The 27,487-nt window shown below is 53.9% G+C and overlaps 1 protein-coding gene across 3 annotated transcripts in view; it reads right to left on the minus strand.

Moving 5' to 3' along the window:
• The window catches only part of ZFYVE28 (zinc finger FYVE-type containing 28), a 114,395-nt gene that overhangs the window by 32,329 nt on the left and 54,579 nt on the right, over positions 1–27,487 (minus strand). For 2 of the 3 annotated variants that reach the window (XM_055326899.1, XM_055326901.1), the window contains exons 2-7: positions 25,181–25,321; positions 16,462–16,599; positions 14,421–14,623; positions 12,949–13,038; positions 11,492–11,581; positions 2,133–2,234 (exon numbers count right to left, since the gene is read on the minus strand). In XM_055326899.1, the coding sequence (XP_055182874.1) occupies positions 2,133–2,234; positions 11,492–11,581; positions 12,949–13,038; positions 14,421–14,623; positions 16,462–16,599; positions 25,181–25,321 (764 nt within the window). The remainder of the gene's footprint in view (positions 1–2,132; positions 2,235–11,491; positions 11,582–12,948; positions 13,039–14,420; positions 14,624–16,461; positions 16,600–25,180; positions 25,322–27,487) is intronic. The other variant, XM_055326900.1, reaches the window with a different exon arrangement.

Genomic DNA, 27,487 nt, shown 5'->3' on the forward strand with positions numbered 1-27,487 from the left:
TCAAATTCTTAGTCCATAATTTCAAAATGATTCAGTTTTTCTCTTTTAAAAAGTTAATGTAATGAAATGTTGATGTTATTTTCAAGTGTTAACAGTGCTGTGTGCAACCTGACCTCCACAAGACGTGACGATGATTGTGCCACAGAGAGCGCACTTATTCACATCCACCCCCATAAAGCATTTCCACATTTGTATCTGAGAGCTTTCCTTTGCCTGCAGAACTCCAATTAGCTCTTCTCCGTGGGCAGGCTACTGTTCAATCCCTGTAACTCTCTGCTTTTCAGTAACTCACTATTTTGCCTTCATCGTGGACAGATGTCTCTGCTGGGTGTTTTCTTCCAACATGTGAAATATGCATCACTACATTGCCTCTGGGCTCCCGTTGTTTGTTAAGAGACAGCTCTCAATCTTAGTTCTTTTCCCAGAAATATGTCCTCTTTCTCTGGCTATGTTTGAGATTTTTGTCTTTGTTCTCAGCAATTTTACTATGGTATACCTAAGTGTGCTCTGTATTTATCTTCCTTGTATCTTTCTTGAGCCTCCTAGGTCTTGGGGAAAAGATTTCTCTTCAGTTTTGGAAAATTCTTGGCCATTTTTTTCTTTGAATATTGTTACTGCTCATTTTCTCTATTCCTTTTTTTTTTAAGATTTTATTTTTTTTAAGTGATCTCTACACCCAGGGTGGGGCTCAAACTCACAGATCAAGAGTTGTATGCTCTGACTGAGCCAGCCAGGCACCCCCTCCCTTCCTTCTGATTCCAATCATGTACATTCAAATTCTGAGCATGTCACATATGTCTCTAATGCTCTGGACTGGCCCCCCTGCCCGCATCCCAGCACCTGGTGCTGCCCCCTCCATTGGCCCTTCCCCCACAGGGCACCCCATCTGCGCCCAGCACCCTGCTCTTCCCTTCCTGTTCACCATCTCTCCTCAATCATCATCAGATGGACAGAGAGATGGCAGCGATGGCCTCTGGGTTCAGAGTCATGATCTTCCCAGAACGCTCACACCCAGCTTGGGTGCGAGGGAAGTAGCAGCAGCCATCTCTCGGATGAGCCAGGGTCTGGACTGAGCACCCATCACAGGACCCAGTTTGTGCCTCACCCACCCCCAGGGCCAGTGACTCCCTGAGGACCACCCTGCTGGGCCACTCTCCACTGTCTGGATTCATAGCACTTTGGGCTCCTTGTGGGGCCAAGGTAGCTTGGAGCAGGGTAGTTGCCAGCTGTCTGCAAGAGCTGGCACCAGTAAGGTAAAGTTGGCCCCAGGCTGCCCTGGGTTGGGCAGTCCTGCCGGACCCAGGAAGTCCATGCAGGAGTCCACGGGTTGTCAGCTCCACTGAAGGCACGAAGGGGAGCTTCCAGAGACCCAGGGGCCCACAACCCTGCCATGCCATCCTTCCAGGAGGCCACAGCTGGGCGCTGTCAGTTCAGAAGGGCCACCCCAGGGAGGGTTCTACTCCAGTGTGAAATGAGGGTCTGTGGGGAGGGCCCAGAGGGAGGGGGCTGGCTTTAGGTCTGGTGCCGCTGAAGGCTATGGAGAAGCCCTAGAGGTCACCCACACCAGGCACCACCAAGCCCACATGACAGCACGTGAGGGTGCCAAGGATATCAATGCCTCCTGCACCTGTTGCTGGGACCACAGGGCAGCCAGGACAAGCCACAGTATGGGAAGGGTGCTGGTGCTCAGGAGAGCTGGGCCCTTCCTCCCCACGCTGGTGGAAGGACACACAGACACCCCTGAGCAAGCACCAATCCCTGGCCAGGGTGGACAGGCCCCAGGATGTGGGGAACAACCCTCCCCTGCAGGCTGTGTGGCCCCCAGGGGACCCGCCTCATCCATTTCCCAGTCTCTCCGTCTTGCAGGGTCCAGTGCCAAGCCCTCAGCCACGGTGGCTTCTGTCATGTTACTAATGGTTCACACCCAAGGTCATGGAGTACCAGGTCAAGGAAAAAGAGCTTGGTTCCCTGGGGGACAAGGGTGTGGGGCTGTACACTGGGGCTCTAGACATGATGAACAAATAACTAAAGACAAAGACTTGGGCAGAGTCCCGCTGCCTTCACAGAAAGGAGCGTGGGGAGGGGGGCAAACAGGGACTCAGCACCCCTCTCTCCCACCATCCCTCCCCCACCTTATCTTCCGCAGCAGCGTGTGGAACGGCCGGAATAGCTCAGACATGTCTTCTGCCTTGCGGTCCAAGTTGAGAGGTCCGTCCGCATAGACCACGAGGCCACTGCATTTAAGAAAAAAGCCAGGATGGCATGAGGCACCACAGCCACTGGGAGGCCCAGACCACAACCAGGGACTCAGACAACACAGACTTCACCTCTTGTGATTGAATCTTAAAAAGTTTAGGGGGGAAAAGCACTGAAAATTACTCAGACTTTATCATCTTCGGAAGCTCATTAGCTGTTCATTTGAGGGATCATAAAATAACCATAAAAATATACTGTTCACATCACTGCTGCAATCAGATAAATCAGCATCAAGATTTGTTACTAAAGCTACCTCCTTGAAAACAGGAACTCTGGATGTGTGTTTAATTTAATACAAATGCAGAGGCTTCTGAGAATTAGAGCTACAGCGTCAACTGCAAACATGACACAGAAGTTGGGAGTGATAGTGGGCAGCCCTGCCACCTACCCACAGCCCTGGGCCAGAGCTCACAGGTGTTGAGCCTCCAAGGCCGGGCCTGGTGGGATCCCAGGAGGGCTGGATGGGCATCTAAGGGGCCCTTGGCACAAACAGGTGGGACTTCTCACAAGCGTGGCCTCCAGGCTGCCCTCCCAGCCTCCCCTGCGACTCCTGGACCCTGACCTTGCTCATCCCCATCCACACTCTGAAGCCCAGGAGCTACCCTGAATGAGCCCTTCCAACTCACTGACCATAGTCTCTCCTGCCTCAGGGACCCACACCCCAGCTGCTCCTGCCCCACCCATCTGGAACCCTGGAAGGCACCCCACAGTGAGATCCGTGGCCTCGTGGCTCCTCACACCTTTGCCATGGCTGTCCTCAAGCCCCCTTTTCCTCCCAGAGGTTTGGCTCATGCTCTGTCATTGTCACCCCTGGCAGGACAGACCCTCTCTCCCCGGACCAGCCTCTGCTCAGATACCCATCCAGGGGGTGCCAATTCCACAGGCAGTACCGCATTCCTTCCCTGTGATGGTCTCGCTGCACACTGTACGGTGCTGCCCAGCTCCGCCAATGCCCCATTGTCCTTGTCCAGACCTGCTCCTCCATGAGCAGGCCCATCATCTCTGGAGGACCCTTCTGTGGGTGCCTCTCCCCGGGGCTGCGGGCACCTGACAGCTCAGGCCTTGGCACACTGAACAGCCACAAATACAGAGCCTGCTCCTTGCTACCTCATCAGAGCACAGGGGAGGAGCTCATGGATTTGTCTGCATCAATGGAAAACTGCCCGCATGTCTCTCTCTGCAAATAGAATCTCATCTCTGCAGTGGGGTCGGATCATCGCCATCCAACACGGAGTCCTCACTAGCTCAGGAACGTGCCCACCGCAGTAAGAAAAACTATTAAAGCTGAATGGACTGTTTTCCCTTAAAAAATTAGATTCCATGTGCAAAAAGAGAGATTCAAAAGTCACAGGAGAAACCTGGGCTGTGCTACAGGAGCAGCTGTGTCCTGAGCATGGGGACAGGGGCAGAGGTCAGAGGATGCACCAGCCAACCTTCCACTCCTTCTAGTCTATTCTATGTGTCTGACATGAGCTGACAGTTCTGGTGCAATTAACAGTTTTGGGGGACAATTTCCCAAGACAGCTTCACAGGTGAATCAGTGGTCTTGGCACAAAGGCAGTGAAAATGGGCAGAAAGGGGCAGGTTTGGGGAATCCCTGGCCAGGCTTTCTGGCAATCTAGTTTCAGAAAGCAGGGAAGGGGGCAGGGAGGGACCCCGGCCCCCATCCCCAGGGTCCCAGGCACGACCTTGGCTGCCCTGTCAGTGCCTAGGGGCTGACCGTGGCTGGTCTGGAGCCTCAGAAACAAACCCATGATAAGAGGGCTCCTGGCATGCAGGCCCCTGCTTGTGCCACTGCTGAGGAGGGGCAAGGCTGCCAGGGTTGAGCCTGGCAGAGGTGGAGGGTAGCAGGGGCCTGCTGGGCACATGCGGGGGGACTGGCTCAGGTAGGCACTGCTGAGCCTCCCACTCCCATTCTCCAGCTCACCTTTTCACTGTCTCCATAATGTCCTTTGATGCACAAAAGTTTTTAATTTTGATGAAGTTCAATTTACCTATTTTTTTCACTTGTCACTCAAGCCTTTTATGTCAAATCTAGGAATCCACTGCCAAGCCAGGAAGTGTGAAGATTTACCTCTTGTATTAGTTAGAATTCTCTGGAGAAACAGAACCAATAGAGAGAGAGAAAGAGAGAGACAGAGAGACAGCGTGTGTGTGTGTGTGTGTGTGTGAGTGTGTGTGTAGGAAAGTGGGGAGAGTCTTGTTTGGTTGGTTGGTTAGGTATTGCTTTGTTTTTGGAGAGAGTTATTTTAAGGAACTGGTTCACACGACTGTAGGTGGCGGCCATGTCCAAAATCTATAGAGTGGGAGGGCAGGCTAGAGACAGAGAGACTCTGGGAAGAGCTGATGCTGTAGCTTGACTCTGAAGACAGTCTGGAGGTAGAATTCCCTCTCACTTGGGGAACTTTGTTATCTCTTAAGGCCGTCAATTGATTGAATAAGGCCCACCCATATTATGAAGGGTAAGCTACATTACTCAAGATCCTCTGATTTAAATGCTGATCTCCTCTTTAAAATACCTTAGAGCAACATCCAAACTGGTGTTTGACCAAGTATCTGGGTCCTGTGGCCTAGGCAAGTAGACACATAAGATTAATCATTACAGAGTTCAACTTTGTTCTTCTATATGGCTATCCAGTTGTCCCAGCATTATTTGTTGAAGAGACTAACTTCCTCATTGAATGGTCGTGGCCCCTTGTAAAAAAAACAGTTAGCTATAGATATTTGGTTTATTTCTGTTGTCTTGATTTTATTCCATTGGTGGTCTATCCTTATGACAGTACCACACTTTTGATTATCATAACTCTGTAGTAAGTTCTGAAATCAAGACATATGAGTCCTCCAACTTTGTTTTTCTTTTTCAATATTGTTTGGGCTATTCAAGACCCATTGTGGTTCCATGCGAACTTGAGGATCTTTTCCATTTATGCAAAAAAAGGCCAAGGTAGTTTTTATAGGAAATGTATTGGATCTATATATAATTTTGGAGAGGAGCACCATCTTAACTACAGTAAGTATTCCAGTACATGAACATGGGCTATCTTTTCATTTAATTGAGTCTTTGTTTTTGGGAATGTTCTGTAGTTTTCAGTATACATGTTTTCCACTTCCTTGGTTAAATTTACTCCTAGGTACTTTTTTTCTTTTGGATGTTAGTAAAAATCTCATCTTTAAAATAATATTTAATTACATATGATGGAATATTATTCAGTCTTGAAAGGAGTGAAGTTCCTACAAGCCATGTGGATGAACCATGAAAACATTATGCTAAGTGAAATAACCCAGGCACAAAAGGACAAATATTTATGATTCAATTTATATGAAGTCCCCAGAGGAGTCACTCTCATGGAGAAAAAGTAGATGAGAGGGAACCAGGGGCTGAGGAAGGGAGCAGTGAGTTAGTGTTTCATGGAAACAGAGTTCAGTTTGGGAAGAAGGAGAAGTTCTGGAGATGGTGGTGATGGTGGCACAACAATGAGAATGTGCTTAATGCCACTGATGTACATTTAAATACAGTTAAAGTGGTAAGTTTTGTGTTTTGTATATTTATCACACTTTGATTGCTTTGATTCTGTTTACAAAAGTTATAACTATCATGTTAAGAAATTTTATTGAGTAGAGACACATTGTTTGGTACAATTTTTCGTACTCAACACACTAGGAATGTTTTTCCATGGCTTTCAGGATTTTTCACCAATGGTATACCTAAATGGCTGGAGTATTGTTCTTAAATGCCTGGGTGGCTCAGCAGTTTAGTGCCTGCCTTCGGCCCAGGGCCTGATCCTGGAGTCCTGAGATCAAGTCCCATATCGGGCTCTCTGCATGAAGCCTGCTTCTCCCTCTGCCAGTGTCTCTGCCTCTCTGTGTCTCTCATGAATGAATAATAAATAAATAAATAAATAAATAAATAAATAAATAAATAAATAAACTTAAAAAAAATAAATAAACAACCCCTTAATTCTGGATATCCATCCCCTCAAATTTTCATGATTAAATACATGAAATCAATACAACAAAATTCTGCCAAAGCTGTGGTACCCACCAAGGATTCTGAGGAAGCAAAGGAGCTGAGCATTCCTCACATAGTGCTTTCAGGCTAGTGGGGAGACTCAAAAATAACACAAACCCCATTTATATGAAATATCACAAACAGGCAAATCTACTGACACAGAAACAGACCTGTGGTTTCTTGGTGCTGGAGAGGTGGGATTGTAGGGGTGGAGGCAACAGCAAGGGGGAAGGGGCATCTTATTTGGGGTGATTGAAAATGTTCTGAAATCAATGGTGAATGGTTGCACAACTCTGTACATTTACTGAAAACCACTGAATTGTACACTTTAAGTGGGTGAATTGTGTGGTATGTGCACTATGTCTAAATAATGTATTTTAAACATAAGCGATCTCAAGTAAATATGTGACTTTGCTGGAGGTGGTGAGTACCTGCAGGGGGAAGGGCTACATATGAGGCAGGTTGTGCAGAGACTGGGAGGCTGGGCAGGGGTGTCGCTGGTGAGGAAGCGAGTGGACCAGGGAAACCACGGATGCCAGGGACACCCACGAGATAGTAGCTTCTGGAAAATTCTGATGGTAGGACTGCAGGATGGATGTGGGTGGGATGGGTGGGAAAATGAGAGGGGGGGAATGGCCCTAGCCTAGAGCTAGGGGGAGGTGGGGAGGAGGAGGGGGGAAGGGCAGTGAGGGGGAAAGAAGGGAAGAGGAAGGAGGGGAGATGGGGAGAGGGAAGGAGGGAGTTGGGGGGGAGGAGCAGAGCTGGCTCTGTTGGGGGAGGTGGGGGGCAGGAGTGGGAAGGAGTTGCAGGGAGAGCAGGAGCATGGGGTCTCGGTTCTGGGCAGGTCAGCCTGGACGCAGCTTCAGAAGAGGGGCCCACTCACAGTGTTGGGATGGGGGCCATTGCAGAGGTTGGAGCAGAGCCCGGTGCTGGACTAGCAGTGGACGTGGACATGGGGGTGGTGATGGGGCCTCCCAGGCAGGCCCAGGTAACCAGGTCTACCCGGTGGGGCTGGTTACTGGGCACTGCACCTAGAAATTCTGTCAATGTCTTTATTCATTTAAACCAGCTGTTGTATTTATTTTTATTTATTTACTCATGAGAGACAAATTGAGAGAGAGAGGCAGAGACACAAGCAAAGGGAGAGAAGCAGGCTCCATGCAGGGAGCCCGATGTGGGACTCCATCCTGGGTCTCCAGGATCACACCCCAGGCCAGAGGTGGCGCCAAACCGCTGGGCCACCAGGGCTGCCCATAAACCAGCTGTTTTAAGACAAATCCTCCAAAATGGAACTAGTCCATCACATTGGGAACCCTGTGGAGACTTATTTTCCCCCAGGATGCATATCCCCAGTATCCCCACCCACAGTAGGGACAGGATGCTGAGTCAGGAGGGGCCAGGCCCAGGGCTACGGGCAAGTGTGGGTTGTGGGGCCCAGGGTCCAGGGCTGGCACCTGAGCTGGCTATGGGTAAAGCCAAACCCCTTGCCAGCACCATGGACACACAACACGGGGCCTGACCGGCCTCCTCCTGAACCTCCAGGTGCCCATACGGCTTTCCCCCATTCCTGCCAATCTCTCAGGCCCCAGGCAGGCCTCCCCAGGGCCACAGAGCTCCATGGGTATCAGACAAGGGGCAGGGCTGGGTGGCACCCCTTCCGGCTGCTCAGTGCTTATCTCCTCACCTGTGATAGGGCCAGAGATGCCAGGCTACCTCCGGGTGTGTTGTTCCTGCGAGCGCAGAGTAGGGCAGGTGGGAAGGGGCCGGAGCTCCTGGAGGCGGGGGGAAGGGGATGCAGCAGTGGAGAGGCTTTGCCCCCAGCTCTCCCTGTTCCCAGTGCTCCTTGAGAGTCACCTGGCATCCTAGGAACCCACGTCACAGATGTGACCCTAGATGGCTGCTGTTCCAAGAGTGTTGGCTTTACTGTTGCAGGAGTCCCAGGATAGCCCCTTCTCACTCCAGCCAGAACTGTGGCCACCCCCCCTTCGAACATACTGCCCGCCCGCAGTCCACAGCCCATCAGGCTCCCACCCCAGCTCTGCTCCAGGACCTGGGAACTTCTCCCTCACACTTACAGCTCTTGTCCCTTCTAGAGGGTCTCTGCTCCAAGCCCTCTCCCCTTCATCACCATCTAGAACACTCCACAGACCTGCTTGTCTCTCCTCACTGTTCATCTGCCCCGTGGGCATCATGGTATCCCTGGGGACAAGCATAGCGCCAGGTATACAGCAGGTGCTTGACACATGCTCATTGGGCAAATATAGTTACAGAGCAAGTCCCAGGCCCTACTCTCTGTGGCTATGGTGCTGCCCATCTGGCCCAGAGGGGCTGCTGTGGACAATGAGGAAGGGGAGGGGGCTTTAGGCACCCAGGGAAGTGACCCAACAGGGGGGATCTGGAGCAGCTCCTTACTGCTCTACCCATCCTTCCAGAAGGATGGAGAATTTCAGTTACAGCTGACATACCTCAGAGTCCCAGATGCACAGCCTGGCTGAGGAGGGTTGACGGGTGATGAACTGGGCAATGGCCACCCTCCTGACCGGGCCAAGCTGAGCACCTGCCCTCCCTTCAGTCCAACTATGAAACCTGCCTCCCTTGGCTGTGACTCTGGAGCTTTCCCTCCTGTCCTGGGGGATCCCAAGGGGACCCCACATGGTGCTGCCAGGAGGGGAGCACAGGGACAAAGGCCCAGCCCATGGGACCCTCATTCTTCCTCCCAGGCCCAGGGGACAGGAGACAGAGCAAGAGTTCAAATGTCCACAGGGCAGCTATGGTCTGCAAACAGGGCGCAGTGACACTGGTCCAGGAGAAGTGGCCTCAGGAGGCTGCTCAGTGAGAGCAGAAAGGCCCAAGAGCATGGTCCTGTGGCCACTGGGTCTGGGCCAACATTGACGGGTGGGCTGGTTAAGGCTGAACTCACTCAGCAGCCTTGTGTGTGAGAACTGGACACCACTGCTCAGGCTTTCTGGGGTCTCACTTTTATCTAAAAGGGGTTTTATTTTAAAACTGCCTCAGACAGTCTGACACCTCCATGAGGCCTAGAATAGGTTCTAAGACGGTGCAGGTCCCTTATGTCCCCGAGATCCGGGATGGGGCCTGGATCCCTGGGTGCTGGACAAGCATTCGAGGGTTCATGTGGCCCATCAGAGCAGGCCAGTCAGCGAGTGCCCACATCAGCCCCCGTGTGTGACATAAGGAGTTTCCAAAGGAAAGCCAGCCTGGGAACCCCACCAGCATAGCAATATCCCCGACTGGGGCTAGATGGTGGGGGCACTGGGTCCTGAGCTTCAAGGCACTTGCCAGGGAGTTTTAGAAGAGAAACACAGCTAGGCCAAGGTCCTGGCACTTCTGGGAAGGTGTGACACAGAGGAAGGGGACAAAGCCTGCTCTCTTGGGAAGGGCTCCCAACCCCCCCGCCAGGCCATAGAAGATAAGCCCTGGAAGAAGGGAGGTCCCTGGAGAAGGGAGGCGCTGGGAGAAGGGAGGCCCCAGGAGAAGGCAGGCCTGGGAGAAGGCAGGCCCTGGCTGGAAGCAGCATTTTCTCTGACCACAGAGAGTGGCTGCCTAGAAAGCAAACAATGTAACACCTGAGGGGCCTCTTTGGGCCAGGCCACCCCAAGGGGCCATCTGTCTTCTGCCTCCTCAGCTTCAGGTGAAAATCAGAGTCTCAGATTCCAGCAATTAAGGCAACGTAAAGTATTGGCTATCTGGCATGATGGGGCGCACTCTGGCTTTCCCTGACAGGTCAGCCTGGGGAGAAGACGCATTTCTCAGGGGAGAGGACAACCGAAGGATGGGCTAGAGGTGCCAGGCCTGGGGCTCCTGGGGACACAGTCAGGCAAAAGAGTGCAGGGCACTGGCTGCCCTCATGCCCAGCCCTGGGGAAGTCCACAGGGCATGCCCAGCTTCCCTGAGGTCCTAGGGAAGGACAGATCCCCACCCAGCCCATCTTCCCAGCTCTCCTTCCCCTGAGCCTCTGCACCTCACATCTCTTTGCCATTTGATCTCCAGGGTCTCAGGGCAGCAGAAGGTGCTTCTGGCCCACCCATGGTAGGGTCTGCCCTGCTGGCCCCCACTCACCTTCTGCACACTGCACACAACTTGTCCCACTCCTTGCACCTGAGGGAAGCCCCTCCAGCCCAGAAGCTGGCCCCTTCCTGTTGTACCACCATTTCCACCACTGTGCCCCCATTTCCCAAGAAGGAGGTCCTATGCCTGGACCAGTCCTGGCCTCCGTGTCCATCCTACACTCTCCGGGGCCGCTTTACTGGTGACCACATCTAGAATCAGCATCTGTCCCAAGGACTCTTGGGCCCCTGTCTGCACAGCTCCACACCTGTACCCCAGCTGCCCACGGGACCCCTCCCCAGGTGCCAGCCCACAGGCCTCTCCCCTAGGCTCCCCGTGGCCCATTCACCCTCCTCCCTCTGTGACCACCGCCCCAACCCCTCACCTGGCAAGAGGCAAGGGATGTGTCTGGGAGTCAGGGTGTGGCTGAGCAACAGTAGACAGAGCCCAGAACACCTGGGCTCTGACCTTGGCTCCAAGCAGCTCTAAGGGCTCAGCAAGTGACCAAGTGCTTCCAGCCTTGCTGTACTTAAGGCCTAGCCCCATGCACTGGCTGGCATCTCTGAGCCGGCAATATCCCAAAGGCTTTGGCCTGAGCTGCCCTGCTCTTGCAGCTCACACTCCCCACCCAGCAGGAAAGGCTCCTGCTCAGGCGCTCCCCCAGGCAGACCAGCTGTACCCACCTGCTCTTCACCTGCTCACTTTCATTTTACCTCCCCACCTTCCTGTGAATGGTTCAGGTAAGCCCATCACATCTGCTCATGGAAGCCAGGGGTGTCCCACCCTATTGTCACATACAGCCTCCCACAGCCCATGTTGGGCACTCTGCTCCTGCGTGCACCCCTGTGGCTCTCCATGGCATGCGGGGTGCTCCTCCCTGGGCTGTGAGCATAGGTGACTGTCCATCTCACCTGTGAGTTGGGTGTTGGGAGTCTAGCCATCTCATACTATTTAGGGTGGGGGATCCCTCCCTCACCCTCAGAACACCTGGTGAGGGGTGACAACAGGCCTGCTTGGTACTGCATGGGTGGCTGAGCAGCCACCTGTTGGGGGTGTAAGTGCCAGCTGTCAATGCCCAGAAGGGGCCCAGCACTGTCTTACTTCGTGATCCTGCCAGGCTTCCGCCCAATAGCTGTCCTGGGCAGGAGGAACACTCACCACACGATGGCCAACCTGGGGATGGTGAACATGAGGGCAGGCTCGTAGTCATCAATCATGTCCTGGGTCAGGTACCCGAAGTCCAGGGCCCTGGCCGAGGGATAGAGAGCAAGAAGGGTGAGGCCTGCCCGCCCACACCTGTGTCTGTGCTGAGCAGAGTTAGGAAGATGACAGGTGCTGCCCTCAGCCCTCACACACGCTCAGGGCTGCTGTTAGGAAAGGCGCCACACTAGGCTCCAGAAGGCCCATGCAGCAGTGGCGGCAGCTGGTGCCCACTCTGCCCCACCTGTCCACCTGCCTGATCCCATAGATGGGTCAAAAGATGCAGGCAGGGGGATGCTGTGCCTGCTGAGGGAGGGGCCATGGGGAAGCCACGGTATCCAGCAAACAAAACATGGGAGCTCGCCCAGCCACGGGCCTGCTTAGCCAGGAAACTAAAACAGCTCAAGTGGCAAGAGTAAACATGGAACTGAAACACTGCTCCGGATGGTGTGATGCTCCCTGAGGAGCCCACAGTACTCTCCTAGGCTCAATCTCACTCCAGGCAAATGGAAATGCTCTCTCTGCACCTGTGAGCTGGCTCTGCTGGCAACATGTCACGATGGTTCCAAGTAAAAAGTGTTTCCCACCATCTTATTTTTTAGCAACTTGAAATGTCTTTCAGTATGTGAACAGTAAATAACTGTTGAATTCAATGTGAACAGTGAATAACATGCTTTTAATTATGAAGTAATGTTAGGTGACTTCAAGACTTCCCTAATATCACAGCTCTAGTCAGACAGGAGACACATTCTAGGCTAAATCTTAGTCCGAAGTCCACTCAAAAATCTGACTTCAATGACTGTCCAAGAGAATATAGATGATTTGCTCCACAAAACCGTGTTCAGGGGACCTCCAAGCCAGCAGGGGCTCCATCCTGGCCTGTGGAGGTGAGGACATGAGGAGGTGGGGAGGGAAGATGGGGATGAGAGGGTGAGGAAGTGTGGAGGTGAAGAGGGTGGGGAGGTGTGGGGAGAAGATATAGGGGTGAGGAAGACGGAAAAGCTAAGAAGTGTGAGGGTGAAGAGGTGAGGAAGGTGAGGAGGGTGAGGAGGTGAGGAAGGTGAGGAAGGTGAGCAGGGTGAGGGAGGTGAAGAAGGTGGGGAGGTGAGGAGGTAAGGTATGGAGGTGAGGAAGGCATGGAGGTGAGGAAGGTGGGGGTTGTGGAGGGTAAAGAGGCAAGGAGGTGAGGTGGGAGGGTAGGTGAGGCATCCAGCTCTCTGCGCTGCCATGACGGCCATTCTGGCTCTATCAGGGAACCTCAGCAGGAACCCCTGGGCCCAGGAAAGGTGGTGGTGGGGCCCGGCAGGAGGTGGCAGGTGTGCCTCCTGCTGGGGGGAAGCAGACTTGGGAGGGGAGGGGGCTGGAAGCATCCTTGTGCCTGCAGCTGCCCCGGGGGAGGTCAGGGGTGGCCTCACCTCTCCACGGTCTCGCAGAAGAGCACGATGACCTCCTGCTGCACATAGTACTCCCTGGGGGACTTCACGGGCACCATGGCCGAGACGTAGCTGCAGACACAGCCAGGGAGGTGAGTGCCACCCCCGTCGCCCCTGTGTCCCCTCCCCAAGAGCGGCATCTCAGATGAAGGCCAAGTGTGCTTCAGATGACATGACCACAACCGCATGGCCTGAAGACAAGCTCCTCCCAGGGTCGGGCCCAGTGCAGTGCCTCCTAGACCCCTAGCCCTGCCCCGCCAGCCCACGTGTCCTGGATGTGGCACCGCCCACCTGTGAGGTCCCTGCCTGGGCGCTCGCCCTCATGAGCACCAAGGGAATGGATGCACGTGCAGGTGAGTGCAGACCGCGGGGTGGGGATGGCCAGCTGGGGGTGAGCAAGCAACACCTCATCCTACCATCTGGATGAGAACATGTTTCTCTGCTTCTAAGTCCCTAGCCCTGCTTTTTTCTTGCTATAAAACCTCATTTGGCTTACACGATGGACAATTTGTACTAACTGGGACCACTGTGGACATGGATTTTGGGTCCCACTTTTTCTCACCTAACTGTGAGCATCTCCGCATCTCTGGGCACAGGTGGCATGCCTGTCCCCCTCCCACTCCAGGCCTCTCCAAAGCCCTCAGAGGAGGCCCCCAGGCATGGCCTGTGTCCTCCGAAGACAGAGCAGGTGAGTAAAGCTTGTGCAGAGGGGTTCGAGGGCTGCTGGCTGGAGAGGGGGCTAAGGACAGCAGCAGGCAGGGGTGGGAGGATGGGTGGAGCACACAGTGGGGGGTGCTGGAGGGGTGCCATGTGATCCTAACCTGGGGATGTGCCCTGGCCCTCATTCTAGGGAGCTGGAGAGTCCCTGCAGCCCAAGAGCCACGGCTACCCCTCCTTTGTTCCGCCGTGTCTTGGATCTGAGCACATGGAGGTGAAGGGAGATGATGCTCGGGTGTTTGTGCAAGGAGTGGATGAACGGATGGGGTGGAGGGGGCAGCCTGCGACCCACAAGCCCCACACGGTGAGCCCAGGCACTGGCGGGAGGCGAGGCAGGAGGTCAGAGGCAGGAAGCAAGGTGGGAAGCGAAGCGGGAAGTGAGGCAGGTAATCAGAGGCAGGAGGCGAGGCAGGAGGGGAGCAGCAGAGCCTCCGGTGGCACAGGCAGAGGCTGGCAGTGGCACATCCACTCTGGGTGACAGCTACTTGCAGGAACCTCCCAGGTCTTTAGCGCTGGGGTACATCAGGGAGAGGCAGGGGGGTGGGCCAGACCCTGGCAAGGTCACCCAGCCTGGCCCTGGCTACCCCGCCTTGTGTGTCCACGTTAGCTACACAACTGATGGCCTGGAACCAGCCCCGGCTCCTCCCTCCAAGGGTCTGTCCAGCTTGAAACATCATGATGGGCGCAGCAGCGCGGGTGCCTCCCCCAGACTCAGAAAGCAAAGGCCTCAGAGTCACCTCAGTTCAAACTCAGCAAACAGGACGTCGAAGTGCCTCAGGGCCTCCCTCATCTTCTCCGTGTAGGTGTTGAGGTCCCGCAGCGCCTGGTCACGGAGGGTGCCCCGCACATCCTCCAGGCTGCGGGTCAGCTCCTTGGCCAGCGGCCGCATGGCCATGCTCTCCAGCTCACGGTTCATGATGATGGAGCCGGCAGCCAGGCACTGTGGGCAGAGAATGGGGTGAGGAGAGTCTCCGGGGTGACAGGCATCAGAGCTGGTTTGGGGGAGGCCTGACGGGCCTGGGCTCCTTCCAGCAGCTCTGCAGAGGGCAGGCACTCCAATAGCCAGTCTTAAGGACTGTGTGGCCACAGGAACACCCATGATGTGGGACAGGAAAGCAGAAGGGTGGTGGTGGCCAGCCTGGGGTGTGCCCATCATCCCCGACACCCATCCCCAATGCTCCTCTTCAGCGAACACCCTCACCTGAGACTCTGGGGCAGGTGTCTCAAGGACGCACCACATGCTCCCTCCCACCCAGAGCAGCCATGGTCGACAGATCCTTACACAGACAGGGAGGGGAAAGTCAGCCAAGACTCTTAGGTCTGGGGGCTCCATGCAGGGGCCCCAGGGCTGTGATTCCTGTCCCCTCCCACCAGCCCAGAACCGGGAGCTGGGTGCCCAGGAGCGCCCCAAGCCACGTTAGGGCCACTCTGGGCATATGGCACGCAGGGCTGACCACGCTCCCTGAAACCACTGACCTTTCTAGGAAGTAAAGACACCTCACTTCCACAAAAACTCACTGACCCTCTGCTAAGCCCAGCAGACTCCTGGCTCTTGGGAGGTAAGGAGGGTCCCTCTGTGCCTATAAACCCACCCACACCTGTCTTGGGCTGCGGGGGTGCAGATTGCAGGCCTATGTGGGCTGAATGCATCACTCCTCATGTGTTCCCCATGTCTGGTGACATGGAGTGCTCATCAGACCCTGGTCCTGGGTGAGAGGTGGCCCTGCAATCTCCACTTGGGGTTGTGGTGATATGGGGACCCCCCACTCGTTGCATGCCTGCACTAGTCAACACCTAACACCATCAGCACTGACCCTGAGTTGAGCTGGGATGAAGCTCTTTCCTGGGAGGCGGAGTGGATTTCCCCACCCTCCAGAGGGGGGCGTGGAGCTGGTTGACACTGAGGCCAGCCCATACAGAGGAGATGGTGCCCTGAATGCTGCCGGGCATGGGACCTGCATCATTTCATGGCCCCGCAGCTGTCCCCATCCCCACGAACCTACATCAGGGAAAACTGAGACCTGGCAGAGGGACAGCCTGCCTGGGACCCCCACACCAATCAGAGCAAGGATGCCCTCCCACCCAGCGTTCAGAGGGGTGGAGTGGGGGACAGATGGGCCTAGAGCTAGGCTGTGTCAGAGGAGGACACGGCATCCCAGGGACCGTAGGGAGTGGGGCAGAGGGGGCACAGGCATCAGGCTGCAAACCAGAGCAGGGCCATGGGAAGGGTTACAAGGTGGGGGCACAGGCAAGAGCTGGCTGGGGGAAGGCTGGTCCTGCCACCATAGGGCGGGTACCCTCCTCTCAGGCTGCAGTCCACCCCCCACATTGGGAGATGAGAATGGAAGTTGAGGGGCAGATGAGAGGTGGCCCTAGGAAGGCCCCAAATGCAGCTCCCAGCCCCATGGGCAAGGATGACCCTTCCTGTCGGTTGGCGAGGGAAGCAAGTGCTCCTGAGCTGGCAGCTGCTAGGAACCACCTGTGGGCCCTTCATGTCTGGGAGCCTGAGGACCTCACAGAAATCGCTCTTGAAGCTGTGTGTCCATGGTTGCTTGTGTAGATGGGGGGCGGGGGCAGCTTTGTGGCTCTCCCAGACCCTCAAAGGGGCATACGGCCTCACAGGCTCAGAACGTGCCATCCATAAGCCCTAGCAGGTGGGGCTTTCGCAGGGAAGACACCAGGTCCCTGCACCCGCAGGTGCACACAGGCAAGCTTCATTAAGAAACAGCTGCACAATCCCCCACACTGTGACCCTGGACCCAGGAAGCTGTGTGCTACCTCAGCACCGAACCACAGCTGGCCTGCCAGGTTGTCATGCCGGATCTCCTCGGGGAACTTGACACAGAAATCCCGTGGGGCTCGGTCCTGTGGGATGCACACGTCCATGATCTGGTTAATGATGTTTAACACATTGTCCTGAAACAGAAATGGACAAAGTGCGCTGAAACACAGCTCCCACTGGTGGCTGTCTAAAACTGCTTGAAAAATATTAAAAACACATAAGGGCATTTTACTGTTAGGATCATGCAGCCCTGCTTGCTCTGCAATTGCTACCAAGAGTGCAAATGCTTCAGAAGCTTCTAGAGTGAACGTCCTGCCTCCCTGGTCCCGTTGCTCATGCCCATGCAGGCTGGGCACCTGTGGAAGCCTGGGGAGCCTCCTAATTACCCCGAACTGGCTGCTGACCCACACCCAGGCTCCCTGTAGCCGGAGGCCACAGGACTGTCCCTGAACCACTCTCTGAATGCCTATCCATGCATTTCTTACAACAGAAGCTCAAGCAATGGCACAGCAGGTGGACACTCAAGACAATGATGTTGCAGCCACCTTGCTGCGTTGCTTCTATTAACATCACAAGTCCTGTGCCATCCTGGCCATGTTTAAAACACGGACAGGACCTGCCATCGGGAGGCTGTAAAACCAGCCTTCTCAAACTTGCCAAACAGGGCTCCAAGGCCTGTCCTGTGTGAGGACAAGGAGCGATCACAGGAGACGCAGCAGTCAGGAACAGGGCAAAGCCACCACACTCTCTGGGCCTCAGTTTACTCCTCTGTAGACAGAGCAGAAGGAGCACAGCTGGCCCCTGCCCCGGACTCCCCTGGAACCAGATCAATCAGGCAGCATGTAACTCAGTAGGCAAGAAAGTTGTGCTCCCTCCCTGACTCCACCCCTCATGGCTGTGCCTCCTGGGACTGGCTGCTTAACTTCTCTGGTTCTCCAGGAAGCCCGTGGGAGACCATGATTCCCAGCTATCGGGAGGGTGGTGTAAGCTATGGTCTGTAAAACCCGGCTAACTTACCACTTCCCGGTCTGCTGGACACTGACAAAGACTCGAGTTCTCCATTGCCACTGACAACACTGCAGTCATGGCTGAGTGTTCAGTCATTTCCTTAGGATCCACTCATTTCCAAATGTAGAGCCACAAAGTCAAGAGTGGAAGTGCATTTATGGGCTCTGGTCACAACCCACCGACTGCTTTCCAGGAAGACAGCACTTGCTGACACGCTCACCCTCAGCAGTTTTCTATCCCGACACCCCTCCTTTCCGCCCTCTGAGGGTTGACTTTCGTTTGTATTAGGAAGCAGATGAGAAAAGTCACTACAAGTGGGAAGCAGGATATTTCTAATGCAAACAGTCAGGGTACTGAGCTCTAAAGCAAATCCTACCTCCACGCACATAAAGTAAAAATAAAATTCAACCAGCATCCAGTGGTACTACCATGAGTTCTTTTAAAAGGCTTTCTGAGCAGGAAGGCCCGTTTCTTGTGATTCAGCAAACTACTGAAGATTACTAAGGGCGATCACAAGTACTAGCACCCAGTCAATGTCCGCCTCCAGGAAGAGCCAGGGCTCTGACGTCCTGCGCACCCTGCCCTGCTGGCCAGGACATCAGCTGCCCAGGGTGAGGGCGGGGTCTCCTTTCCTTCTCCTGCAGGTCCCAAATAACCCAGCAAACATCTGTGGGGACCTCTGATTCCAGCCAACACAGAGTAACAGCAAATCTACCTATCTTGAATGATGACGGCAGTAATGGGAAAAACAAGACAACAGTTCTCAAGACACTGGCCATCAGGTGGCCAAGTGGCCACAAAGGAAGAGAAATGTGGCTGCCCAGCTAACAGCCCAGAGCTGTTCAGGTCCCAGCTGAGAGAGGGCACCCAGGTGGGACCCAGCAAACCCCCTCGCTGAAGACAAGAAGACCTGAGCTGTCCAGGCGACCTAGGTGGCTAGAATCCAGAGAAGAGAGAGCTGCCCCAGAGAAAACCCTGCAGACCTGGGAGCAGGGGACAGACACGTGCTCGCAAGAGGAGAAAGGAGGTGCTGATGCCACACAGAGAGCCATGGCCAAGTCGGAGAGCTGTTCACAGGGCACTGGGCAAAGCACCCGAAAGTGTCCTGCCTCAGTGGTGAGGGGTGGTTAGCCCCAGACTAAACTCAGCTCTGACCCCCACCCCCACCCCCATCTTAAAAAACAGGATCCAGGAGGATCAGACTGTAAGTAACCAAACCATCTTACAAAACAAAGCTCAAAGAGACCTATAGGAATACAACAATATTCAGCTCCCATAAAGACAAGAAGCAGAACTAACGTCAGGCATTCAATAAAAAAAATCACCAGGCCTGCAAAGAATTAAGAAAATACGGGGATCCCTGGGTGGCGCAGTGGTTTGGCGCCTGCCTTTGGTCCAGGGCGCGATCCTGGAGACCTGGGATCGAGTCCCACGTCGGGCTCCCGGTGCATGGAGCCTGCTTCTCCCTCTGCCTGTGCCTCTGCCTCTCTCTCTCTCTCTCTCTCTCTCTCTCTCTCTCTCTCTGTGTGTGTGACTATCATAAATAAATAAATAAAAAATTAAAAAAAAAGAATTAAGAAAATACAACACATGATAAAAAGAAAAACAAAGTCAGTCCAAAGCAGGCAACACAGCGGCCATCGGGAGACATGGAGATGGTCCTTACAAGTGGCTCCCATGTGTCACAAAAGTGAACTGAGACTATGAAGAAATAAAAAGGGCCAAGCTGATCCAGAGATGGAAATTACGTATGTGGGATGAAAACAAATGCACTGGATGAGATTCAGCCCAGATCAGACATTGCAGAAGAAAAGAACAAAAAACTTGAAGACAAACAATGGAAACCTTCCCACAAGCCTGAGAAAGAAGCAATAATAAAATAGCTCATCACTGGGACACCTGGGTGGCTCAGCGGTTGGGAGCCTGCCTTCAGCTTAGGTCATGATCCCGGGATCCGGAATCAAGTCCCGCATCAGGCTCCCTGTGAGGAGCCTGCTCCTCCCTCTGCCTGTATCTCTGTCTTTCTCTCTGTCTGTGTCTCTCATGAATAAATAAATAAACCCTTAAAAAAAAAAAAAACAGCTCATCGCCGAGTGGTCGGGCTTCAGGACATCAGGCGCAACATGCAAGACCCAGAAAAAGGAATGGGACAGAAAGAAAAAACACTTGAAGGAATCATGGCCGGTTTTTGTTCAATTTGATGACAATTATAAATACAAGGTCCAAGAAGTTTAATTAGACCAAAGTGTTGAAAATACAAAGAAAATTACACCAAATCACAGCATGATGAAATCAATAGAAACCAATAAAAAAGAGACCTTACAAGTAGTAAGAGACAAAGATGCTATGCCCATGCAGAGCAAAGAGAGGGTGACCCTGGCTTTCTTCCTGGAACAGTGCATGGGAGGCCACAGAATGCCGTCTTTCAAGCCTTGAGTAGCTGTGAAGCCAAGGATCCCTGCTTCACCGGGCAACCCATGTGCATCTATGAAAAACCTGTGATAGCTAGCACCATGCTTAATGGGGAAAACCGCAAGTTTTCCCCAATATTGACCCTTAGATTCACTGTGGTCCCATTTAGCGGGCTTTTTTGTAGACCTCCTACAAGCAGTTTCTAAATTCCATACAGAAATGCAAAGAACTTAGAACAGCAGTAACAACTTCGAAATAGGACAGTGTTGGAGATGTGACCCCGTGGGCTTCTAAGACGCAGGAAAAAGACACTGCAGTATTGGCCTGAAGACAGATGAAGAGGACAGAACAGAGAGCCTGGAAACAGGCCCCTACTGATTGGGGTAACTGGGTTTCCCAAAGATGCAATGACACTTTTCCGTGGAGAAAGCATATAGTCTTCTCAACACATGATGTTGAAACTGAGAATTAATTTGCAAACAAAACAAAACAAAACAAAACATGGGTCCAGTCCTTACTTTATATACTGATGTAAAGTCAGTAGGAATCACAGACCTGAGTGCAAAGCCTGAAACTATGTTTTCTACAAGAAAACACAGGAGACAATCTGATGACCTTGGGTCAGGCCGAGACTTCTTAGGACATGAAAAGCATGATCTACGAAGAGAAAAATGGATAAACTGGTCTTCATCAAAATCTAAAACTTCTCTCCTTCAAAAAACTAGGCAGAGAATGAAAGACAAGCCACAAATTGGGAGAAAATAATTATAAATCATAATCAGATGAAGGCTAGTGTCCAGAATACAGAAAGAACTCTCAACTGTCAATATAGAAACAAAGAATTCAAAGAATTCAAGAGCCGCTGCTGTAAGGAGCTCTCCCCACCCTGCCACGGAGGTGGCCAGCCCTCCTGGACTCCCCCAGCCCCAGTCCCTCCCGGGCACAGCTCCAAGGATGCCGAGTGCCAGGTGCATCGCACGGCAGACAGGAGGCTGGGGTATGCAGTCAGGGTACACTAGGGACCCCTTCTCCCCGAGAACCCACTATGCTATGGGGGTTGGGCATCAGTACCTTCAAGCAAGGGGAGGTTCGAGGGTGTTGCCAGGTGTGGCTGTGTCCAGGTGTGGCTGTGTCCATGTCGCAGATCGGCAGCAAGGCACCCTGCACCCACCATGACCCCGTTAACTAGCTACACTTGGCTACAAGGTCTGTTGGCACATTTTGCCATTTAATATTCTTCACTGAATCATCTAAAATTATACTCCCTTGATGGTAAAAGTTACAGTGTGGCTTAGGAAAAACAGGTCGATGACGATGATGGAATCCAACCCAGAGCAATGTCAAGCCCATCTGCATCATGAAATCCAGATCCCACTGTATTAGTGCCTTGGGACTGCCATAGCAGCACCACAGCGACAGCTGCTCCAAGTTTATTCCTCACAGGCCTGGAGGCTGGCCGTCTGAGACCCAGGGGAAGGTGAGCCAGGTCCCAGACCCAGGGGAGGGTGGGCTAGTTCTGGTGGGCCAGTTCCCTCTGAGGCCTCCCTCCTGGGCACATACACCGTCCTCTCCCCGTGTCTTCACATGATTGTCCCTCTGCATTCTGTGACCTAGCCTCCTCTTCTTACAAGGGCACTGGTCAGACTGGATCAGGACCCACCCTAATGACCTCATTTTACCTTAATTATGTCTTCAAAGACTGGGGAGTAGGACTTGAATGTATGAGTTTGGGGGCAGGGGACACAATTCAGCCCATCACAATAATCCAGGATTCATTTCATCCAGCTGAGCTATGATTTCTAATCTTTTATGGTTTCTGGAGCCAGAAAGAGAACAAACAGGCAAATGTCATCAGACATCCACCTACAAACTCATTTACACACAGTCCACCATTTTCATGAAGTAAAAGGTCATTTAGGTGAAAATGAATGACTCTGACTCCTTCTAAGATTAGAGCCAGCACCATGCAAATCCCTGCCTCTTCCACCTCACTGCTCCCAGCCCTCGCTGCCTCACCTCCGTCTCACCCCACAGACATGTTGCCCTCGAGAGCCAGTTCCTGCTGCTCCTTACAAACCCAATGTTCCTCCTGTGAGAAGAGAAAAGGGGGCTGCTACTGTTTCTTGAGCATCTACTCTGTACCTGGCACTTGCCGGCAGACTTCATCTAGCAGACCCCAATATGGGGTAGGAAGGTTCCAGACACTATACCCCAGGTTCGAGACACTACACCTCCCCCTCACCTGCCCCCTCACCTGCCCCCTCACCTGCCCCTCACCTCCCCCGTGAGCAGATAGCATGGGCTGTAGGTTTTGGGGGCTGCAGCAGCCTGCAACTCCTAACTGCACTCATAAGGACCAACCAGCGGGACACCAACCAGCCATCAAGGGCTAGCTGAGCAAGCAGATGGTCACAGAGACTGGCTCCCAATCTGGCTGCACCTGGGGTGCTTGAGGCCCCCACGACTCACTGGTGCAAGAAATCAGACTTCCTAGCAGGAATCCAGTGGAGAGGCCATTACCCAGAGGACCATGTGGAGAGCCCCTCATGCCTTGAGGAAGACAAAGCTCCAGACCAGAAGGACTGGGCCCCTGAATGTATCCCCAAATTTGAGCCAGAAGTGCTGACTCAAACTGAACTGAATGGGACCCCACGTGGATGCCTCCAGGGCTCCTGGAGAGCTGAGCCAGGCCAAGCTGGTGCCACCACCATGCATGCTCCACATAGACACCCCACACTCAGCTGAGGGCTGTACCTGGGCTGATGGGACCTGGGGGCCCTGAGACACCCCAGACATCCAGACTAGAAGACTCAGGGATATGTCACTGAGGCCAGAGTCACAGACAACAGTGGGATGAGGAGAGGGCACATTGGCAATGCCAAGCTACTGGCCCCAAAGCTGAGAAAGTCATAGCTTCTGGGTGCTTGGTGGTGGTGCCCGCAGCTGGCCTAGGGCAGATTCACAGGTGCTGAGAACATCAGGGGCCTGTGGCTCCTAAATCTGGCCTCCTCTGACCTACCTAGGATGCCAGTCCATGCTCTAAAATCAGGGCCACCAAGTGGCCCTGTAGAGTGGGCTGCCATCCGCTGACCTGTCAGGGCTCCGCATTGTAATTGCAGGTCACCAGACCCCATGTTGCAATGGCAACCTGGCATCTGTGCACACAGGCCTCTCTGACTACAGTGACCCCAAATGTCTGCCTTGCTTCTGGGGCATTGTCCACACAGAGGCAGACCCCCTTCTAGTGACTGCTGTTGAATGAATGAATGAATGAATGAATGCACAATCAAATAAACAACCCAGCATCGTGACAGTCAAATAGAATGAAACAGCAGCCAAAAGTGGAAAAGACAAAATGTCCTGTTTCAAGACAAATGTTAGAAAAGAAAGTTGCTTTCCAACCTAAATTCCTGAGCTCCTAAATGTCCTAGGAATTTACTAGGACAGGAGCCCTTACACAACCCAGGGCCCCAGTAAGTGGCCTCTTAAAAAAATATGTTACTAGGATGAGTCTTTACAAAATTGTAGCATGCACACGAAGGCATCCCTTGGTGGCACTAACTCCGCTCCTGGGTGGGCGGCAGAGCACATGGCCAAGATCCATGACGTATCAGCCACGATTCCTAACTGCTGTTATGTGCACAGGAGCCCCACAGCGGGACCAGGCCATCCCCCAAGAGGCCTGCACCGCACTGGCCCTGGGCAGGCGTCCAGGGAATGTTGCCGCTCCTCAGCTGTGTCTCCAATGCCCCTACCCACACTCCATCCTCCTGGGAGTCTGCAGTTTGGGCTGAGCCAGGGAGAGGGACCTGCTGGACCAGCCCCAGCAACCCGTGTTCTGCGTCCCTAACGAGCCTCCCTGGCTGACAAGATGCCACACATGTTGTCACAGGCGCTACTGGGAATGGAGCGCATCCACCTGAGTCTCCGGGAGAGGATGCTGGAAGCTGGCGCCTGATTCCTCTGGACTTTGTCCCCCCAACTCCCCAACCCCATACCTCTTCCCTTGGCTGATTGTCCTTTGTGTCTGTTCCCTGGGATCAATCCCAGCTGTGAGCACGACTGTATTCTAAGTCCTGTGTGTCTTCCTAGTGAGTCATGGAACTAGGGGGCTGTCATGGGACCCTGACACAGGAGTCTTAAGAGACAAGTGAGAAATTAAAGATGCTTGTGCAAGATCCTTTGTATGACTTGTTTCTCAACCCCCTGCAAGTTGCCTTGCCCAGCCTAATGCCAGGATGGTTTTCCTTTCTTGATTTTCCTCTGTCAACACTCTATGAAGCACCCAACTTAGTGGCCACCTTATTTGGTCAGTTTGTGTAACCTGCAAATACATCCACCAGTGAACTGGTCAGACCGGGTCTGGGACAAACACAGGGCACTGCTAGGGGCACAGAGCTGCAGCAGGAGCAGGTACGGTTGGGGTGGTGGTACAGGTAGTGGGGGGAGCAGGGGGGCAGGGGGATGGGGGGCAGGGGTGGCATGGACAAGGGCAAAGGCAGGGGGGTGGCGGGGTGCTGTTGGGGAATCTAGAGGGAGGCCTCCTGGCTGTTAGGTTGGTGTGCTGCAGGCACAAGTAAGGGTATTCTCTGGTGGGAAAGAGAGGGCGCTGATGGCCTGGCAAGTCCTGAGACCCCCTGGCCCCTCCAGTCCCCTAGGAGAGGGGAGGGCCTCCTGGTCATTCTAGGGCTAGCCAGGACCTGCTTCTCCCACCAGAATCCTTATCTAACCCCCTAATGCGTAAAACACACCGTGGAACCAGCTTCAGTGGCATACCTCCTTGCATTCGGCCCTCCCAGTGATCTGGGAAGCATACCTCAGGCCCCCTCCCAGGTCAGAGAGAACCAGCAAGATGTGTGGGCAGAATGTACCAAGAATATACTGGAACTTTGAGAATGACTTTGACTGTCGCTTGACAAAACTGCATTCAGGCCTCAGGGTCTCACACTGGTAGTTGGCTAAACTGGAAGAACATTTCTAGCATCGCTTCCAGGGCCAGTGCTAAATCATGCAGCATGGCAAGGGTCCGAGCCCCCCTCCAGGAGCCCTGCACATAGCCTCTATTGCCCAGCCCCCCTCCCATGTTAGCTGCTCCCTGGCTAGGACCCTGCCAGCTCCTGGTTGCCCCTGCCTGACTTTCTTCCCCACCCTGTTCAGCTCAGAATCGTCTCTCCTCCCAGCTGGGTGTGCAGCTGGACTGAGAGGTGCCCAGCACCTCACCCAGGCCACCTGAGATGTGCTCACAGGTGGGAGCAGGCTCCCCCATGACAGGCCCTTGGCCCTACGTGCACTCACCTGGCAAGAGCGAAACTGGCTGACAAGCAGCGTGCACCGCTGCGGGTCCTTGCGCCCGTCCAGACTGTCCAGCTCAGCCGCCACCTGGTTCAGCTCCTCATCTGCATAGTAGAACTGGGCGAGCAGCTGTGGGTCCGACCTCTGCAGGGGAGAGAGGCACAGGCATGAACCAGGGCATCTGCTCACAGGAAGCTCCACATGGCTCCTAACCAGACACCAGCCTAACTGGATGCCTGTTCCGAACCCCGTCGGCATGTCAGCTCCCAGGGCTGTGCCCATTTCTCAGAGGCCACTCAGGCTGCGGGGCCCCAGGGATAGTGCCTCTGTGGGGAAGCCAGAGGCCCAGGCCCTAAGCCCCCAGGGGTGCGAAGACTCCCAGATGAGGGGCTCAGGGAGAGTGTGGTCTGGGTGGCAGTGGGATAAAATGATTGGTTTGAATAATGGTTTTTATTCATAAAACGAGACTACAGTGACAGCCAGCCAGTGAAGGAAGTGGCCCAGACACACACAACACAATTTCCTCAAGTGAAGCCTAATCAGTGGTTGCCAACCCTTGCTCTGCCCTCTAGAATCTTCTCGGCCCTCAGCCTCATTTCCAAAACACCAGAAAGTGCCAGTGCTCTTCGGCAGGAAGCCCCTTCCTCAGGGGTTCACCTCCTACCCCGCTTAGAACCCCAGAGTCCTTCTTCCCTGATGGGCCAGCTGCCTGCCCCAACCCCGACCCTGACCCTACTCCCCGCTCTGCGCCAGCCCCACCAGCCTGCTCCCTGCCTGCACCAGCCTGCTCCCCTGACTGGCCTGCTGATTGCCCTGACCCCGACCCTGCTCCCACATGCATCAGCCTGCTCACACTCCCTCTGGCTTCAGGCAGGCATGGCTTGTTCCCTTTGATCTGTTTCCAGGATTAGGAGAAAGCCACAGTAAAAGTGATGAAGCCATGGAAGATATTTTTGTAAGTCGTGTTTTTCATGATCATACAGAGAAAGACAAAGGAGAGGATGCCAAATCACACGGGTGTTCCAACTTGCTGGAAAAATCACGCACATGTATGCATACATATGCGGCTCAAAGTCAACCCAGAAGTTAGCACATGGTTATGTTTAGTACCTACTTTCGTTAAATGTAGGATAACTTATAATTTTCATAATTTTTGGTAGCCTGTTTTTCCCGTCAAAGGTGTTCCCTGCACCCTGGCATTCCACCCCCTCTCCTGTATGTGCCCCCTCCCTTCCACGGTGTCTTTTACTCAGCCCAGGGGTCTGGGTCCTTCAGTGCCAGACTGTCAGCTCTCCATCCTGGTCCAGGAGGAGCCCCCAAATGCGGCAGAGCAGACCCATGGGCGAGGGTTTCCAGCTGCAGCAACCGGCCCAGGACGTGGGTGGGTGACCCAGGCAGGCCCAGGGAGGACTTTCCCAGAATTTTCCAGGACAGTCTTAGAGAGAAGAGCCCTTTCTTTCTTTCCTTCTTTCTTTCTTTCTTTCTTTCTTTCTTTCTTTCTTTCTTTCTTTCTTTCTTTCTTTCTTTCTTTCTTATGATAGTCACACACACAGAGAGAGAGAGAGAGAGAGAGAGAGGCAAAGACACAGGCAGAGGGACAAGCAGGCTCCATGCACCAGGAGCCTGACGCGGGACTCGATCCCGGGTCTCCAGGATCACGCCCTGGGCCAAAGGCAGGCGCCAAACCACTGCGCCACCCAGGGATCCCAGAAGAGCCCCTTGTATCACCCACTTACCCAGCAAACACTGCCTGAGCACCCACTCTGCCAGGGATGCAGGGGTCGGGGTGACACTGGGATGACACAGACCCAGCCCCCCACACACACACACCTGTGTCCCAGCATCTCATGCCCTCTCTGGTCCCCTCAGTGGGCTCAGCTGACTTGCCTGGTTCCCGGCACACCCAGGAAGGACACCAGCATCCCCCCTGCGATGAAACAGGAACAGGATCGGGGTCATGGGCTGGGCAACACTCTTTGCTTCTTTCCTAATCCATGGACTGAGTGGTGGTGAAAGTGATGCCCAAAAGGCATCTCCTAGCCTGTCCCCCAAGGGTGTGGGAGTCCCAGGGAAGGGCAATGGTGGTGCTAGCACAACTAGGGTGGGGAGGCAGGTGTTGGGGGTAGTAGCCTCAGGGCCGCTGACCTTCAGATGAGGCCCCAAGGCCTTGGTTCTCAGGTTCTCAAAAGCAGCCCCAGAATTGTGACCTGGCTCCCCTGGTGGCTGCCAGCTTCCCCTCCCACAGACCTGGGTCCCACGAGCGTGATCTCAAGGAAGGAGAGGACTGCCTCCAATAGCACCTTGTTACCA

The sequence above is a fragment of the Nyctereutes procyonoides genome, unplaced genomic scaffold, assembly GCF_905146905.1.
Source record: "Nyctereutes procyonoides isolate TBG_1078 unplaced genomic scaffold, NYPRO_anot_genome, whole genome shotgun sequence".
Lineage (NCBI taxonomy): Eukaryota > Metazoa > Chordata > Mammalia > Carnivora > Canidae > Nyctereutes > Nyctereutes procyonoides.